Source organism: Physcomitrium patens, chromosome 25, assembly GCF_059467195.1.
Source record: "Physcomitrium patens ecotype Gransden chromosome 25, ASM5946719v1, whole genome shotgun sequence".
Taxonomy (NCBI): domain Eukaryota; kingdom Viridiplantae; phylum Streptophyta; class Bryopsida; order Funariales; family Funariaceae; genus Physcomitrium; species Physcomitrium patens.
The window spans coordinates 10,112,692-10,131,223 of NC_143434.1; the positions used below are offsets into that span (position 1 = coordinate 10,112,692).

Sequence of the window (18,532 nt, forward strand, 5' to 3'; positions counted from 1 at the left end):
GTATCTATACATACACACATACATATAAATACATGTGTTTAGATATTATCTTTCTCTAGGTTGGTTGTTTTTTTGTTTATTTATTTTAATCAAGATGTTTCGTTCCATCTGATTTCTTTGTAGAAAACCCATCCCATGCACCACCTCCTCACGTGTCCTTCTGGCGATACCCACCGTCGTCGTTGTCCATTCTCGTCGTTCTTTCGTCCGACGTCGTCCATAGGCATGCATCATCGTCGCCGTCGTCGTGGGTGGGCGATGAAGGGGGGAGCAAGTGCGGAGGTGGGAAGGTAGGTAGGCAGGTAGGTAGGTGGGTGGGTGAGGCAGGGAGGGAGAGTGTGTGCGGAGGGAGGGGTGGGAATTCGTGTGGATGGGCAGGGTCGCGTGGGTCCCCAAATTCGCAGTGAGCGCGCTGTCGAAGCCCCGGAATAGCCCAAGCATTCATGACGCGACGCGAGAGAGTGGACACGAGACGATGCAACGCAGTGGAACAACACAGGGCGGCAACACTATGGCGGAGCAGGAGGAGCAGCAGGACGGAGAGAGGAGTGGAAGAAGACGGAGGAGGAGGGGGCAGGCACGACGACGACGACGATGGAGGATGGAGGGAGAGGGATAGGCACCGCACTTCCAGGAGTGAACTCCGCGCTTCTTGAGCCCAGATGCTTCGTCGCACGGTGAAGAGTCGCAGGACATCCCCGAACCATACCTGTCTGGGAAATCGGAACGCTGGCCCCCGCATATTCATGAACTGGCCCCCTTTGGCCTTCGACTTTTTTGTCTGCCGTGGCAATTGGGGCTGCGTCGTCGCCTTGTTGGAAGCACAACGAGCGGGGCCGGAGGAGGCTCACCATCGCCATGGCTTCAACTTCCCCCCTCTGCGTCGTTGTCTCCTTTGCCTTTCTGACAGGGAATAAAATGAAAAGAAAAGAGAAAGAAAAACAAAGCAACAATGCAGAACATAGCCAAGCCAAGCCACACCAGCAAGGCACGGCACGGCACGGCAAGGCATCGGAGCTTCCTCACCATTCCACTCTGTTTCCCATTGGTGGCAGGTCACTCTCACTCCCCGCCCCCACCATTTCCCCGTCTCGAGCGCCTTTCCTTCCACATTCCACGCTGCTCGAGGCGGGTGTGCCTCTCCGCCACACTGAGGCACAGTTGTGGTACATTTTGTGACCGCGGGGAGGATTGCGCGGCGGTGGTGGAGTCATGTAGTTTGAAGTTCTTGCACTGCATTGGAAGTTTAGTAAGTGGTGAAAGGTTTTCAAGCCTTTGGTGAGACCTTGGTGGTGCAATCCGAAGGGGCTGGTGTGGGTGAGGTGTAGTGAGCCGTGGAGGAGGTTGCTATTCAGCTCGCAGGGGTGCAGGAGCTGGAGGGTGGGAGCTGAAATCTTGGGCGTGTTGCTGATGCTGGTGGGTGATGGCATTTTGGGGGTTGGAAGGAATAAAGATGTGCATGGTTTCGAGGTCTCGAGTGGCACGAGAGCATTGATAGGGCTGAATCCGCCGAATGTATTTTAGGAATGGAAATGACAGGTGCAGGACGAGGGTAGTAAGGCGCTCCACTCTGTGTGGATGAAACCATGGGATGTGTTAACTGCAAGAGTTCGAGGGCACAGCGGCGAGGGGCCAAGCAGCAGCATCACGAGCAGCAGCATCAGCAGCAGGCGGTCTTGCCCGCTGTGAACGACACCGAGGATGTTTTCACCTCTGAAAGTGACGAAGATGTCTTTGGAGATGGCTTGGGAATGAAAATGTGCTTGCCTGGGCGTGACAGTAAGTCGAACTCTCGTTCAGGAACTCCCAAGCTTCGGTCGGAGGCGAACACTCCACATCTGAAGTCTGAAGCTGGCACTCCAAAGTGGGGCAGCAAATACATTCCTGGGCTGCCAAAGCCGTCGTCAAAGTCAGGGACGCCCAGGACTAGGTCAGACATTGGAACTCCAAAGCTGAAAACGGATGCCTACTCCTCACCCAGTGTGAAACCTGAAGGTGAGGGATCAAAGGTTGGTTCCCCTTACGAGCTTGGCTCCAGCCGAAGAAACACCCACAGTTCACCCCATTTCTTGGAGTCTCTCGATCTTGACCTTGGAATTTCTCGTCTCTCTCGAATAGCCGACCAGTATCTTCCTGCCAGTGGTTCTCGGGTTGTAAGAGTTCCAGATGGCGACTATGAGCTGCGATTCTCATACTTGACGCAACGGGGCTACTATCCAGAAGCGCTTGACAAGGCGAATCAGGACAGTTTCTGCGCCCACACAGTATTTGGTGAGAACCCGGACGACCATTTCTTTGGAGTGTTTGATGGCCATGGTGAGTTTGGGACACAGTGCTCCCAGTTTGTGAAAAGAAACTTGTGTGAAAATTTGTTACACAACCGACACTACCTCACTGACCCTGTACAAGCATATCACGAGGCATTTTTAACCACCAACATACAACTGCATCGCGACAGTGTGGATGACGCTATGAGTGGCACGACGGCTGTAACAGTGCTAGTGAGAGGTCGGACGATGTATGTGGCCAATGTGGGCGATTCACGAGCTGTAATTGCAGAGAGAAGAGGCAAGAATCTCGTGGCCGTCGATCTTTCCACTGACCAGACTCCCTTTCGGGATGATGAATGCGCGCGGGTCAAGGCTTGTGGTGCTCGGATTATGACCCTCGACCAGTTGGAAGGGTTAAAGAATCCTGATGTTAGGTGTTGGGGTGGGGAGGATGACGACGACGGTGATCCTCCACGGTTGTGGGTGCAAAATGGCATGTATCCAGGAACAGCTTTCACACGAAGTTTAGGCGACTCTGCTGCGGAGGAAATTGGCGTTATTGCAGTGCCGGAGGTCCTCGTCGTCGACCTCACGCCGCAGCACCCATTCTTTGTCGTAGCCAGTGATGGTGTATTCGAGTTTATAAACAGCCAAACTGTTGTTGACATGGTGCGAGCAGCTTCCTTACTATTCTCTGATGCAGTAATATTGCCTGTTTTGCGAAAAGCTTCAGAACTCGTCGTGGTCTGGCAGTTTTTGCGACATGACTGATTGTTGGATTTGATGTATGTGGAATATTCTCATGAGAGCATAGTTTTTGAAAATTGGTTCTTCCTGTGTCGGGTGCATCAACTCGATCGTTACAAGACAGGCGATGTTAGGGGCCATTCTGTTAGTTTTTCCAACCTCGATCTCAAAATGGTGGTGAATCCATTGAACAATTTGCTTCTTAATCCTCAGCATGGAGTTGAATTTACATGTGGTATGTCCTTTCCACAGAAATAATGGTGCCGCCAACTTGTGATTCCTGTGAATAACCTAGTTCGAGAGCAGTGCCTCTTTAAATATGCTATTTGGGAGGCGCTAGTCTTAAAGACAGACAGTTACTGCGGCAGGGGTGCGATGCACTGTATTGAGCCACTTCCACTTTTTCACTTGTTGAAACAGGTTGCCAAGTGCAGCGATCCAAAGGAAGCTTGTGCAGCAATCGTGGCAGAATCATATCGGCTGTGGCTCCAATACGAAACTCGCACTGACGATATCACAATCATTGTTGTACACATTCAAAACCTCGATGACGTATGTCTCTTTCTTGAACCCTTATTGCCAGCCATTTATGTAAAATGTGAGTGTTGTAATGGGTGCAGTATTCAGTCTCTGTATTTTGTTTCATTCTTTTGGCCATCTTTCTAATTTTTACGTACACAACAGTGATGTTGATATCTTGAAAGGCCTGGACTGATTAGTACGGATTACGCTATGGTAGGGTAGTCCTTCGAGCCCATTTACTTTTGATAACTGTGTCAGTGATGATACTAGACTTGCAGTTGTGTACATTGCTCATGTAGTCCATTGGACTCTCTGTAATCAGGATCACATTGCAATGGAGTCATATTACAGAGATTCACCCGTACGGCCACTTAAGTCACCTGGAGTCAAGTCTCCTGGCCGAGTTTCTAGAGATGCATTCAAGGGCAATCGGCCCGTTCGCAGTGATTTTTCAAGGGCACGAGCTCGTGCTATTGAAGCTTCTTTGGATCTAGGCGAACCGTGGTTGCCCTCGACCAATCCTCGTGTAAAAACTCCAGAAGAAGAGGTATTTCCTACCTTACTATTAATCTTTATGAAAGATTATGCAATACAACGATGTCAGTTGCGAATACTTCTTTCAGAGTTGTAGGGGTTGTAGGGGTTGTCTTGGTGAAGGAGATGTCATCCTAGATTTCGCTAGTTCTTGAAGCATTTTAGGATCAGGTCATCATTTCATTTTCATCCAAAATGTTCCAATTTGGGGTTGGGCCTTATTCTTGGTGTCAGTTCCGAATCGAACATGTAGGAATATTCATCCGTGTTATGGAAGGCACATTTAGTGAGTAAGGTTGTGTAGAATATTTCTTTAGGAGGCAAAGCGAATTTGCTTATATACTTCGATTCTGAATGCAGGCACAAATTAAGCAGGCACTTCAGGGAAACTTCTTATTTGAAGGATTGACAGAGAAGCAACGGCAGACGCTCATTAGTTGCATGGATTCGGTGGAAGTTAATGCCGGCGATATTATAATACGGCAGGTAATGATCTTCACACGATTCTCAAGCATTAAAATGTTTACTCTGGTAAAATCTTACTACTGATTATTTTCATTATTCTTACCTGGTGGGCGGGTCGTGTCCTTCAGGGTTTTGAGAGCGACCTATTCTACATTGTAGAATCTGGTGAATTTGAAGCTTCATTTTCTCAGGTTCACAACGAGCACTCCTTCGTTAGTGTGTTGCTTGTTTCAGTCTGAACACCTTCTTGTGGGACGGATGACATATTAAGGGAAATACACAAATCGCATTTTTATAAATATTGCATCAGGCATCATACCAAGGTGGCTGGCTGGTGACGTGAACATAAACACAGTATAACTCAGTATGAAATGTTCATGTTAGGTTTTTTCCGATTCTCACATCGTGGACACTAAGATGCCAGATATTGTTATGTATCCCAGACTGGAACTGGTTCTGCTCAAGACCCGGGGAAGGTTGTTCATCTGTATACTGCGGACTCAAATCCCTGCTTTGGAGAGCTTGCACTTCTGTAACTTTCATATCCCTAGTCTCTCGCAAGCAGAAATTTTTAACCTTGTATCCCTACTGACTCTTAGATGAGGGCACACCTATTGTCCAGAATTTCTGATCTAGAAACTCTTGTTTAATTTCTCGGCGTAATTCTGCAGTTCTAATTTAGCAGATTGAACATTATCTGTAGCCCAGCACGATAACAATCAACTTGATTGTAAATGAGCCCTGTGGATCCTTAACTGAAATTAAAATCTTAAATACCTCGAAAATGTTGATCACCAAGGATATTCCTCACAGTACGACGGAACATGCATGTAGTGACACACAGTTCAGGCGATTGTAGTTGAAAAATTCGCAGCCAGACTAGTTTGTGATCCCGAATAAGCAGTTTCGAGTACTTTACTTCGAGTATATCACCAAATCAAGTACCTGTATTTAGTAACCCTGACCGCATTAAGGTTTGTCGTTTTTCAGGTATAATAAACCAGGTCAGGCAACGGTGCGGGCAGCAACAAACGGTAGTCTGTGGGTTCTGGAGCGTGAAGCCTTTCGAGGAGCCCTCTTGATGCAATACATGCAACGACCGCTGCTGATGATCTTACGATCCTTGGAGATCTTTTCTAAGTTGTCTTTGTCACATCTGCAGAGTTTGTCTGAAGCCTTGACTGAAGTCACGTTTCAGGCAGGTCAAGTCATCGTGGAGAAGGTGAGTGCTTTTAGGTTTAGTTCTTTCGTGGCTTCAGGCATAACCGCAAATATTGGTTCTCTCGAACTCGTTTTGCATCAATGTCATTTAAGCTGCTCTTCTTTAGTGAAACAGTATGGTTGTTACTCCTGTAGTGGGTGTGGAAACAATCAGATTCAGCAATCTTCTTTCGTCACGAGAATGGTTAAACCTAATTAATTGCTATGCTCTTGCCTGTGACTATCATAGGATCAGAAGATTGATGCACTCTATATTACCAACCGAGGCGATGTGGATATAATCTACCATGATGGTGAGAATAATGATGCTGCGGAGTTTCAGTTGCCCAGGGCAAGCTTAGAGTGGACTGGAGAAAGATGTGCTTTTATTGACCGCGGTGATAACGATCCGCAAGATCCACCCCGAGTGAAGTTTTTCGGTGATTGGGTGCTTACAAATATGCCCGCAAAACCCATCACTGTAGTAGCTACCACTGATGTGGAATGTTGGTGTATTACTCAGCAAGCGTTTGAAAATGCCGTTGGTCCTCTAAGTTTAATCCTCAAGGAAGATGAAAGGTAAGCGTGTCGTCCCCACCAGTTTTGCGATCGATTTGTGATGAGGGTTTTTGTGTACTTGCGTTTAGTTGGTCTTGCATGATATCATTAATCTTCTTATACAACTAGCTTTCTTGAATAAACTGGATTATGTGGTTTTGGCAGGTATATGGAGAAAATGTCCCAGGTCCGTAGACTCCAACTTGCGGAGGTGGATGCATATGCTTTTAAGAGGATTACGCTGAAGGATCTGGTGTGTTCTTTGACCCTATTGACAAATGATTTAATTAGTGTGTGTTGTTTGAGATAATAGTAACTGTTAGTTTAGCACATGTTCGTTGAGTTACTATAGTATATCAGCAGAGCTTGACACAGAGTTTCATCTTCTGAAAAATCATAGCGTTAACTTCAATGATCGGACTCTCGGCATTTCCTCGCTTTTTTGCGACCTGATTCCGCATTGTAAAGATAGAATGAAAGAGGATATGCGCTAACAAAATCAGTGCCTTTCTCAGGACTGGCAGGAAACTGTATATTCAACCGATTGTTGCGAAGTTGGAGTGGTTTTTTGCAGAAAATCAGGTGGGATTTTAAAGATAACAACCAATGTAGAAGTCTTATACTTCGTTATTGTCTTGTTACAAAAATGTTTCATGTGACACCGGTTCTCATATCTCCATTGCTCTTTCTTGAGAACTCTCAACTAGTGTGAGAAGTGATTGAATCCTTCAAGTATCTTTCACTCTTCACTTCGATTTACATTTTTTTTTATCAAGAAAATTAAGTAAATATTAATAGGTGCAATTTCTCGGTCGAAACATGATATTGGCCAAGCATATGGGAGCTTAAGCACATGAGCTAAACATGCTAGGAATGAATATAATACTGTATGTCCACAAACCACAGGTTCACTTCATGTATTGTTTTCACAATCATTGGACGCTGAATGAATGCAGATGACATCGTAAGCATGAAGAGGTACCAAAGACGGAAGGTTCAGAGACTTGGTCGGGAAGGCCAAGTCCTACTGGAGAGATCTCTTTTTAAGCAGCTTAGGCCATCTCCATTTGTGCCGCATCTCTTGGCCACTCCCATCGACAGCGATAGTGTGGCGCTTGTTTTGAATTGTGTGTTAGCTGGACCTCTAGATCTTCTTCTGCGTTCACCTCTGGACGAGAACTCAGCTCGCTATCTAGTGGCTAATGTGGTATTGGCCATCGAGCTTCTGCATAAGGTGCATGGGATTTCTTTGTTACTTAGATGACCCTCATTAAGCCATTGGTCTTGCGTGATGTTGATGCAATCCTTTCTAAGGTATGTCATAGACAGTCTGAAGATACAATTGCACAGATAAATATTTGAAGAACTATCCCATTTCTTCATTTCCAACTTTTTAGTTGTTAGGTGAATCCATCTTCGCTTTCATAGATAACTCTTTGTTGTTGACAGCTTACCATGTTCTAATATATGGGAGTGCAGGATGGTGTCGTTTACCGTGGCATATCACCTGATGTTCTTGTGATTGACCGGAAAGGCCGTCTTCAGGTAGGCTTGTCACGACATGTCGGTTCTAGTGTGGCTTATGTCTGGTTTGTGGTGCATCTTCCTGTTGGTGATGAATTATCTCTCTGCAGTGAACTGTTTGAACATATTAAAGCCTTATTTACGTAGGGATGATGGGGGTAAGTGACTCATGAGGCTTTGTGGTTGCAGCTGATTGATTTTCGATTCTCAAAGAAAATGTCCGATGAGCGCACTTTCACTGTTTGCGGCATGGCTGATTTCTTAGCACCTGAGGTTATTCAAGGACTAGGCCATGGCTTGGCTTCTGACTGGTGCTTCACTTGGTGCCTTGTGACTAATCATTTTCTTATCACCACAGGCTGTCGGATTTCATTGGTCAACTTTCAAAAATTTGTAATCCACAAACTTGATTCTAAGTAGTTTTTTTTAGGCTTTATTGTGTTGTATATTAAATTATGATTGGGATGTTATTACTTGAGGCGTATGTACATGAGGAGGGCATTCTATAAAACGATACGATTCCATGTACTAAGTGAGAGCCTACAAAAATCGCAGGTGGGCTGTGGGTGTGCTGATGTACTTCATGTTACAAACGGAGCTTCCATTTGGGTCATGGCGAGACAATGAGCTGGACGTTTTCGGAAGGATAGCTCATCGACAGCTTACGTTTCCTTCAAGTTTTAGCGCCGAAGCGACTGACCTTATTGACAAGGTAGCACTCGTATATTCGTTCCTTTTGTATCAAATTGCATCATTTGGATTTATTTGAGGTCAGTTCATGGACCTGTGTTATTATAGTTTTCTATTGAACCTAATCACGACAAGGGGTGATGTGCTCGCATCCAAAACAGCTGCTTGTAGTGGATCCAACCAAAAGGTTGGGCTGTGACAGTCACGGAGCGCTTGCTATAAAGGGGCATCCCTGGTTCCGGGGAGTCAACTGGGATAAGCTCCTTGACTGCAGTGTTGAGGTCCCTTCAGAGATCATGACCCGCCTTCAGCTGGCCATCGACTTCCTTCCCGTGGACGATAGCTACCAAGTATTTGATCTTCAACCAGATGAAGATGATCCACCTTGGCTTGATGGCTGGTGATGGCTTCGTAGCTCGCAGAGCCGTGTTCAAGCTTCGATGTCACAGAAAGTGCATTGATACAACAGAAAGTGTACTTCGAAGTGTTCCATGAACGGATACCGTAGCGCTTGGGATCTTTCGGTCCTTACAAATCATGACTCTATGTGAGGTTCGAAAGTTGTGGCATTCAAAGTTGCTGGTACAGAACTCCAAGCAGAATATAAAAGCCAGCTGTGTAGGTGAGATGTTACCTTGGTTCGAGCTCACACTCGTGTTGTTTAGCGCGAGTGGCTAATGAATGTACGAAACCACGATGTTCTCTGCAAGTCTCAAAAAGTAACCAATTTCTAGTTCAGGTATGTGAGCCCTTCCATTTACTTATTTAGGAAATTGGGCTGCTGCTCCACAGTATGCGAATATGGTTTTGCTGTGGTAGCGGTCTTGCTCGAAATGTGGTGACAGTTGGTGATTACAGGCTATTCTCTCCGTTAAGAAACATGACGCAATCTTTTGTTTTTGAGATTGAGGTTTGATGGACGAATCCTTACATTTTGTTTTGGACAGAAATATCAATGACTTGAAAGTCATTCTGGCTCATCGACACACAAGTGTTGTGTGTGTGTGTATGTGGTCTTGTAGACGGAAGTGCTCAACTTATGCGTGTATGATTTTCTACATGTGCAGGCAAAATGATGCCTAGTAGATCCACGATGTTTTTAGAAACCTTTTACAACACTACGAGAGTTGAGCAGCCGCACTCGTGGACCATAAACGTGTCCCACCATCATGGAACTGTCGAGGGGTTTATGAATTCTTTTACCAGTTGTTTTTCTAAATATGACAGGACTTCAGCATTCTCGTCCCTCTCACGTCTTTTTGGGCTCAGGACTCTCCGATTCTCCGCCGTCTTGCCTTAAATCTTGCTGTTCATTTAGCTGCCTCTGTTGCATGAGGTGCAATAGAAGCTTGGTTGGTGACTTCAAATGAATCTCTGGTTCTAATCTCAGTTGTGCGTTATCTGGTGACAATTCCATCACACTTCGCCTGCATCATGTGGTCCCTGGGTGGTGTTGGATTTTTCTTTTTTATATCTAGTAGTTAGGCATGCAAGGAACCTGAGATACGATCACTGAAATCTCTCACAGTTTTCCTGGAATTGTCACCAAACTGGATAATGACTAACAATTTAATTGCCTAACAAAGAATATCTTGTTTTTGGGGGGATAATATTGACTATCCGTAGACTTTCAACAGTAACCTTAATACTGTTTTGGTGGTGGATAAAGCAACTTACAGTTGAATGCTGTTCCGATTGGTCCTACTCTTAGTGAAGTAAAATATATGGTTTAAAATAGTTTAAAGCTTATGTCATGCGAATTGAATTTACTGTTGACCAATATAAAATATGTGATAATGAGGCACCGACCATGAACATCTTTATTGAAGCCTGTCAGTGGAGTGGATAACATTGAAAATCAGTAAGTTCATGATTTGAGGTTCAAGGTGCCCATCGAAAAGAAACAGCCTATTTCTGTAGTAACTTGATTATGTGCATTTCTGTAGTAATTGATTAACATAATTTACTACCTCAAGTAAAAAAGCTCCGATGTACCCTACAGCTTTTCGTCGTAAAGATTGCAAGATTACTGATATATCCAGTCCCATGGCAATTTAACCGCGAAAGTTGTAAACCTTAACCGTCAAAGGTATTTCTTTATTTGAGAGGGAGAACACGGTGACTACGTCTCAGAAGATGGAAACCCCTTCGCAAATAGCCATGAGCAGAGGCTCAGATGGTACACTCATGTTCACAAAGCAACGTGTACGAACGTTCCCAACCTTTTGGTCTGAAGAGCGTCACAAGAAATATACTCCCAAATTCCCAACCAAAAAGAGAGGCGAAAAAGCTTTGCACATTGATATGACTTGTGGAAAACATGAACTTGTTCACCCCGCTCCAAGCTAAACGGCAACCTAAGAAAAATTTCTGGTAAATAAGCTCTTATCATCACAAATCAGAGTGCGGTTACTAGTTCGATGTGTCGAAAACGTTAGGTTACAAATTCTCCCTCTATTCTACACACAACATGGCATATAGCCACTAGCTGGATCTCTTTGTGACATCTTCTGACCTGCAATGCAGCATCCACTGGTTACATTTTCAAATTCTATGAGTCAAAGTTGGAAATAACACACAAACTGCGAGTGGTTGCAGTGGCATGAATGTTCCAGTAGAATAGCACTTCTTTAGGGCAGTTTCAGTCCATGCATCTATTCGTCGTGGATTGTCAAAACAAGCCAATCACAAATGTGTAGGCACGGACCATGCAGTGAGAAGCACAACACTACCAATGCAGCTGATTATATATGAATAAAGCTTTTATCATTCAGTGGTAACGGGTCATGGCAGTCGCACCTTTTCAAGTGGTCCAAAATCAGAAGCCTGGGCCCTGGGGGAATCTGTACGTCTCTCAACGAACTGCACAAACAACACCGCAAAAAATCGACTAATATAAGACTCAAGTATCTATAGATGAAGCACTGATTGTGAGGAAAATCACTGTTCCACATCATGCATCTTCATACCTAATAACTTCACTTCAGGCCGGAAGAATAATAGAAGCGATTACAATACGGAGCAGTAACAGACCTGTCATTTAAAAGATGAAGAGTCGAGTCCGTGAGCATGCCCTTCTTGAAATTCTTTTCGTACTTTTGCAAACTAAGCTTTTCCAGCATGCTCTTAGATCGCATATAGTCTTTGTCCTCAGTAGGAGTCTTGGCAAACTTTTTACCCAGCTGTAGTGCAGCAAAATATGAATTTATTAATCACTATCACCTTCCGTCGCTTTTTGCTCCCAGATGATAAACTAACGCTTAGTTCGGCAGCTGAAGCAAATTTAGAAAGAGATATCTGCGGATCGTTCCTTATCGACAGTCGGATGATGACGAAAACCAAACAACTAAATAATTGTTTCTTACTAAAACTCTAACCAACGTTACAAAGATAATTAACCTCGCGCAACAGGTACAATTTATTACCTGAAATAAGCCCCCTTGAACCAGGGCAAAGAAAAACCCAGTGGTGAGTGCATTGCCGAGCACGTTGGGGCCGCCCATTCCGCTCACTGCTGAAAACACTGCACCTGAACCAAATGCGGCCACAGCACTGCACTCCAGAGACAATACACCAGTACACACTTTCTTGTCACGACTTAATTAGATTTCAAACGACCCCTCAATCGAATCAACTCGATGCTGCCTGTCTATGTACATAGCTTCCAAAAATACAGACATGTGGAGGATCAAGTGACCGCGACATAAATATTACCTTGTTTGAAGATCTTCTTTACCACCACGTGCTCGCTTCATGGCGCAGGTAATACCTGCATTTACACCGGTCATCACAGCGAAATTCCGTGCTTGCGTCAAGGGTCCACCTGCAAAAGCCTGCCAAATAATACCACGAACCCTCTTAAATTCTCATAATTTACACTCTTTCGGCGCACGTTTCACTCATGGTTTGGATGTGAAATACTACTTATTCACTAACGTTGAACTTAAAATACAGGCATGTGGGATAGTTCAACTTAATAAATAAATAAACACCAAACGTTGTATGAATTAAATTGCAACATATTCACGAGTATCTAACCGAAATTCATTCACAAAAGAATTCGCAAACAAAACAACAACTGTACAATTCACGTGAAGATGTCCAAAATGCGGGTAAAAACCTTATCATGCAACTAAAGCTCAAAGGACCAATACTCGCCAGAAATTCCAAGCGTGCCGCTTAGCACTTGATTCAATCATTTCGCCACTTCCTCATCGCAATCAAACAGCATCAAATTCACAAACCCTATCCCGTGAAAACCTACCTTGGCTTGCTGAAGCGAAGCAGCAGCCTCGGGGTTGAGTCCGGGCGGAGGAGTGGGCATGGTGGAGGCAACATCCGAACTGAATGTGCCCATGAGCGCACCGATAGCGCCACCTTGAACGGCGCTCCCGGCTGTGACCAACACCACCTCCACGGCAGCGGGCTGCTTCTTCAGCCACACCTTGAGGTCACTGTCCAGCTTCTTCACCTTGAGCTGGATCATCTGAATGGGATTTCCATCCGCCTTGTTGGTGGCCTGCATCATTGCTTCTCCTTCGAAACCCCGAACTCTTCCTACAGGTTAACAATGCCGGAGCACCACGATGCACAAGCTTGGCAAAACCACAAAACCTTTAGCGAGGATGGCTCCGAACAAATAACAAACCCCCGCTTGGCTCGGGGGTTGAAGGTGCTCAACCCTAACGCCGGTTCTCAATCCACTCCATGCCCCGCAGCCGCTTCCAGTTCCCGTGACTATACGACGGGTTTCACGTGGCGTCAGTTGATACCTGGGACAGCTCACTGGAACATTCGGGTCTATCCATTGGCTCATTAACAATCGAAGGACGACAAAATCCCAAGAATTCTTTTCAGCTGGAATCTGTTTCCAAATATAGATAGACTAGAGATTTATGAGTTAAAACAAAAATATTTGAAATTCATTGACATGAACGATGAAGGCTTCATTCTTACCTCCATATATATTATATAATTAAAGAATTACATTATAATGTTCTATAGGTCATCTATCACATATCCAACTTGCAAGACATTTGTCTAACTTATAAGATAATTTTCCTACATGTATGCCATATGGCCAACTTATTCTACAAGTGGTCAACATATGCAATATATAGTCAACTTATTGACTAAGTTTTCAACCTATCAATTACACATAAATATTTATAAAGTCAATATTCTATTTACAAAGCTTTTAAGAAGCTTCTCTACAAGATATTATGAAATTTAATTATGTTTAATTTTATTTAATTTTATTATTTTTTAAATTATTAATGCCAACATTGATGTTTGTGATGTTACCTTTCTTTTAAGGAACAAGTTCTACAAGGAATGGTGATTATATGATGAGGAAGTCCAAATTGCAATAAATCATGGTATCTATATATTTCAATATTTTTTCTTTTTAAAGATATTTGATAAGTCCTTATAACTATCAAAAGTATTCTATACTAAAGTAGAAAGACTACCATATTATTTGATCATTGTTGAAACTTTCATAACTTCTTTTAAATAGAAGAATTTCTTCCATTTATATTTTTTATTTTGATGGATGTTTTTGATGAAAATCATCAATTTTTTTATTATATTTGCAAGATCATAGATATTTTTCATGTGCATTCATTAATATCATATATGTGCCAATGTACAAGATATTCTAACCTACTTTGGCATTGCTTTGAGTTCTAGACTTCTTCTACCTCAAACTCTTGATTGTTGTCTATTTTTATAAAAGAAGATGATATTTGTCTTTTTTTTAGTATATCCAATGTCTTGAGTGGTTCAAAAAAAGATACATATAATACAAGATTGGTCTTTATAGATTTTTGTAAGTATAATCAATATGTAATTATATTTATTTTTTATTAATAAATAATAATTTAAGATTACAATAATTTAACTTGCTATAAGAAAAAAATAGTTTTAATATTATAATAAAATAATTATATCTTATTGCTAATGTAGAATTGAGATTGTTCTTTACAATAGACATATGCATTGATCTTTTGTTATTCTTGAGCTTCACTTATTTGTACCTTTATTATTGCATGTGGCTATAATAAATAATTTATCAAATCTTTTGCAACAAGATTATCAACTTTTGAGAAGTCAAAAGTATCAAGTTATAAATGATAATCATAATTAGCATATAAAAGTGATTATTAAGTAGAAGAATTTACCATGTTATTATTTGCAAACTTTATCAATGGCAAAAGAATTATCCAACTATCTTGATAGCAATTGAAAATATTTTTCAAATATTATTTCAATTCTTGATTCAATCACTTTATTTTTCTATTAATTTGAAGATAAAAGATCAAAGATAATTTTATATCCACCTTTAGTATCTTAAAAATAATTCTTTAAAATCTAGATTAAATCCTTCTATGTAATATAATATTCTTTAAGAATCCATAATAGCAATAAATATTATCAAAAAAGAATCTAGTTGTTTTTTATTTATAATAATTTTAGTACATAATACAAAGTGTATCATTGTAGTAATGTAATTGAATATCACATATATAAAATCATAAGAACTTAAGATTAAAAGATCCATGATAAAATCTATAGAAACAAATAATCATAGTTGTTGTGCTATAGATAGTAGTTAAAAAAGTATGTAAGGTCATTGGCAAGGAGTTTTTTATTTAAAAACAAATACCACATAAATATATAAAATCTTAAATTACCTTCCATATTTGATGCTACTAAAAATCTTTTGAGACTAATTTCAATGTCTTATTATATCCAAAATATTTTTTAGTTAAAAAATTGTATCATTCTTTGAGAGTACATAGTTGTATATTAATTTTTAGAATATATAAGTATCTCTAAAAATAAGAAAATATAATATTATTTATAATTTAAACTTATAAGTATTAAAAGATTTAAAAGAATTATTCTTAATACTATGTATAAGAAAATTTAAAGACATATTTGATTAAATATAATTAAAAATCATTAAATCAACAACCAATATTAATTTCATTGTTTAAAGATAAAATTTCTTTGGCTTCAAAAGAATTTTTTCTTACCAATAAAAAAATATATCTTTTTTTTTGATATAAGATGCAAATGCTTGAAAAAGATATTTGACAAACCTTATTGTTTTTATTGCTAATATGTGATATTGAATACAAATCTTGGCATAGAAATGTTTTAACTAACTTGACTATGATTTAAAATATGAGCTTTAATAAAATATTTGAGATTTTTATGATTTATATAAATTTTTATAAAATTAGAAGCGACTTTTAAATAATAGCACCATTCTTAAAATAAATCTATAATTACAAGATATTCTTTATTGAAGATTTAATAATTAATTTTGGATGTTAAAATATTTTTTTAAATAGAAAGCTACAAATTATAGTATATCACTTATTCTCATGTATAACAATACCACATTCAAGATGAAGTTTGATACAACTATATCCATAAAAAATGCCTTGAAAAAATCAACACAATAAAAAATTAATATTATAATTAAAATTATCTTCAAAACTTCAAATATCATTTTTTTATTCCACTCAAATTTGTCTTTACAAGTCAAGTATGTAAGTGAAGTTACAACTTAAATAATGTTCTTGATAAAAATCTAATAATAATTGATAATTCTCCAAAAAAAAATAGAAGTCTTTTATTATTCTTAAAATTTTTCTATCTATAATAGTCTAAACTTTCTTAGAATCTATTGTAATGCCATCATTTGAGATAATATATCCTAAAAAATCAACTTAAGTTGTATAAAATACACACTTTTTTTTATCTTGGGATATAATTCTATATTCTTAAGATTCTGTAATACACAACATATATAAAGTCTATATTATTAGAATAGATTAAATTTTTTTCTAAATACCAAATAAAAAAATCATATAAAAATTCTAAAAAAATATTATTTATTAGATATTAAAAATCAAGTGTTGCATTTTTGAGTCGAATAGTCATGAAATTATATTCAAAATGACAATACCTACTTTGAAATATAATCTTCTATTTATTTCTTTTTTTAAAGCATACCAAGTTGTATTTTTTTTTTCATAGATTTATTTTGATATAGATCTTTGTATGATTTAATTGATTAAAAATTTATAATATCAAATGTAGAAGGTACCTATTATTGATAGTTTTCTTATTGAATCTTCAATAATATACACATATCCATGGTGATCTATCTTTTTTCTTTACAAATAAGATAGAAGCTCCTATTAGGAATTTTGAATAATATAGAATTATACTTAGGTTATCCACAATAGAAGCACAATCTTTCTTAATAATGTCAAGTCTTTTTTTGCTCAATGAGAGGTTTAAAACTTGTTGCATTAATTTGCATTGATTTTGATCTAGATAAATAAGTTCCTAAAAACTTAGGAGTTGTTTTTATGACTTAATTTGCTTCTCTCCAATTAAGTATTTATTCTTAATGCCTTTCAATGAATTGATTTTTGCATATAGTGACTTCAATAATAAATTATTCAAATGAATTATTTATAGCATTCTTAATAATAAATCTTTGATATAATCATTTAATGTGCATAAAAATTGGTTAATAAAGACTTTATTATTTAAATCCATGTTGAAAGAAAGGATTTAGAATTTGACAACATAGTTGGTAGTTAATTAAGAGTCCTATCATAAAAGCAAGAGTTTTATTTTTGCTATTTTTTTAAAATTATTCTTATTAAATGTGATTTTTAATAATTCTAAGAATAAATTTAGATTATATAGATATTATAAATTATTTTTTATGAAAGATGCAAATCAAGAAAGATAAGTCTCAAATAAATTTATACTTTTAAATCTAATGTTGTTGTGTGGTGACATGAATATAAGGTGAAAGAGAAAAGAAATGATCCTATTATAGAAGAGTTTAAATAAAAATACTTTAATAAATTATCTTAAAAATATAGATAATAGACAAGGAGGTAGTAAAAATTAATAAATGTTAATACTGCATTTTTAAAAAAGACACTTCTACTTACTTTGTAAAGGCATAAGTGAGCCAAATCAAAGTAGATAAGATAAATAATTAATATATGTATTTTTAGGAATAAATTAAGAATAGGTTTTAGCAAAAATTACCTCAAAATATAAAGAATTGATGTCTAGAGAGGATTGGTTGTGAACTAAGGTCAAAATCAGACCCTAAGATACAAAACCATGTACCTATGATAACTCCACAATTTTTTGGTTGATCAAAGAGTGAGATTTAAGAGTAGACTTGTAAGAGGGTTTTTGAAAGTTTATTTCATATGATTTGAAGGCATATTAATGTCTTGAAGGCTTTTCAAAGTGAGAGATGTATTCAATAGATTTAGATTTTAAGAAATAAAAAGACATTCACAAATTTGAAGATTTTGTATTTTTTGTATCATATTTATAATTTTTTTTTTTTTTATTTTGTAATTATATTTTTCTTGAATGTGTTTGAAGAATTTGATATTAATTGACTAATTAGATTGACAATTATAAGAATTTTTGTAGATTATGGTCTTGAATAATTGAAATTTAAGGTTAGTAAGGATTTTTTTAAATTTCACAATATCTACTAATTTGATTGAAGTAAAAAATGGTAAGAAGAATCTAGATTTAGAAACCTAAATATAAACTAATTTATGAAGTAATTTAACTATTCAATAAGGAGAAATGCTTTTGAAAGATCAACATCTAACATTTGAGAGGTTTTGAGAGCTTTTCTTTCAATTGATGTATTCGATTTTTTTCAAATTTTGAGTATTTATTAATTACTTGTGAATTAAAATATAAGTGAGGTTTTAATTAAGATCAATGGTTTGATTAATATTTATTGAGATTTTAAAATAATTTTAGAAAGTAGTTAAGATTTACTTAGGATTTTTTTTGAATTGTTTAGAATTTAGGATTTTGTCATAAGATTTGGCATTGGATGCCAAATTCCATCAAATATATATATTTTAGTTTTATTAGTGGTTTTTCATCCATTGATAGTTTTTTTGTTAATTGACTTTATTTATGATAATTAGGATTTAAGTACT

The 18,532-nt window shown here is 38.5% G+C and overlaps 2 protein-coding genes across 6 annotated transcripts; one reads left to right on the forward strand and one right to left on the reverse strand.

Moving 5' to 3' along the window:
* The first annotated feature begins 991 nt into the window (after positions 1 to 991).
* Positions 992 to 9,931, forward strand: LOC112277248 (protein phosphatase 2C and cyclic nucleotide-binding/kinase domain-containing protein). Of its 4 annotated transcripts, XR_016500954.1 has the most exons (17): positions 1,843 to 2,271; positions 2,459 to 2,939; positions 3,438 to 3,569; positions 3,862 to 4,086; positions 4,434 to 4,559; positions 4,667 to 4,729; positions 4,982 to 5,070; positions 5,529 to 5,760; positions 5,989 to 6,317; positions 6,462 to 6,549; positions 6,812 to 6,878; positions 7,253 to 7,530; positions 7,776 to 7,841; positions 8,010 to 8,131; positions 8,376 to 8,532; positions 8,672 to 9,249; positions 9,578 to 9,931. XR_016500954.1 is itself a non-coding variant. In XM_090247632.1 (15 exons), the coding sequence occupies exons 1-15, from the start codon at positions 1,587 to 1,589 to the stop codon at positions 8,912 to 8,914; spliced, it is 3,570 nt and encodes a 1,189-aa protein (XP_090103758.1). In that variant the 5' UTR covers positions 1,312 to 1,586; the 3' UTR covers positions 8,915 to 9,747. The 4 variants fall into 4 exon arrangements, 1 of the variants encoding a protein (XP_090103758.1); XR_016500952.1 differs by having other exon boundaries at positions 992 to 2,939; XR_016500953.1 differs by having other exon boundaries at positions 1,346 to 2,939; positions 8,010 to 8,213; positions 9,578 to 9,747.
* Positions 9,932 to 10,772: 841 nt separating this feature from the next.
* Positions 10,773 to 13,107, reverse strand: LOC112277249 (chloroplastic import inner membrane translocase subunit HP30-2). 2 transcript variants are annotated; one of them, XM_024509371.3, is made up of 6 exons: positions 12,775 to 13,107; positions 12,225 to 12,343; positions 11,936 to 12,062; positions 11,544 to 11,692; positions 11,310 to 11,372; positions 10,773 to 11,025 (listed from the first exon to the last, which is right to left on the reverse strand). In XM_024509371.3, the coding sequence occupies exons 1-6, from the start codon at positions 13,036 to 13,038 to the stop codon at positions 10,995 to 10,997; spliced, it is 753 nt and encodes a 250-aa protein (XP_024365139.1). In that variant the 5' UTR covers positions 13,039 to 13,107; the 3' UTR covers positions 10,773 to 10,994. The 2 variants fall into 2 exon arrangements, with proteins under 2 accessions (XP_024365139.1, XP_024365138.1); XM_024509370.3 differs by having other exon boundaries at positions 10,773 to 11,042.
* Positions 13,108 to 18,532: the final 5,425 nt, after the last annotated feature.

Coding starts and splice junctions, on each gene's coding strand:
- LOC112277248 (XM_090247632.1), top strand. CDS start 1,587: ATGGGATGTGTTAACTGCAAGAGTTCGAGGGCACAGCGGCGAGGGGCC. Junction 3,570..3,861: donor ACATTCAAAACCTCGATGAC/GTATGTCTCTTT, acceptor CTCTGTAATCAG/GATCACATTGCAATGGAGTC. Junction 6,550..6,811: donor GGATTACGCTGAAGGATCTG/GTGTGTTCTTTG, acceptor TGCCTTTCTCAG/GACTGGCAGGAAACTGTATA.
- LOC112277249 (XM_024509370.3), bottom strand. CDS start 13,038: ATGATGCAGGCCACCAACAAGGCGGATGGAAATCCCATTCAGATGATC. Junction 11,693..11,935: donor TTCAAGGGGGCTTATTTCAG/GTAATAAATTGT, acceptor GCTGCACTACAG/CTGGGTAAAAAGTTTGCCAA. Junction 11,043..11,309: donor ATTTTGGACCACTTGAAAAG/GTGCGACTGCCA, acceptor AAATGTAACCAG/TGGATGCTGCATTGCAGGTC.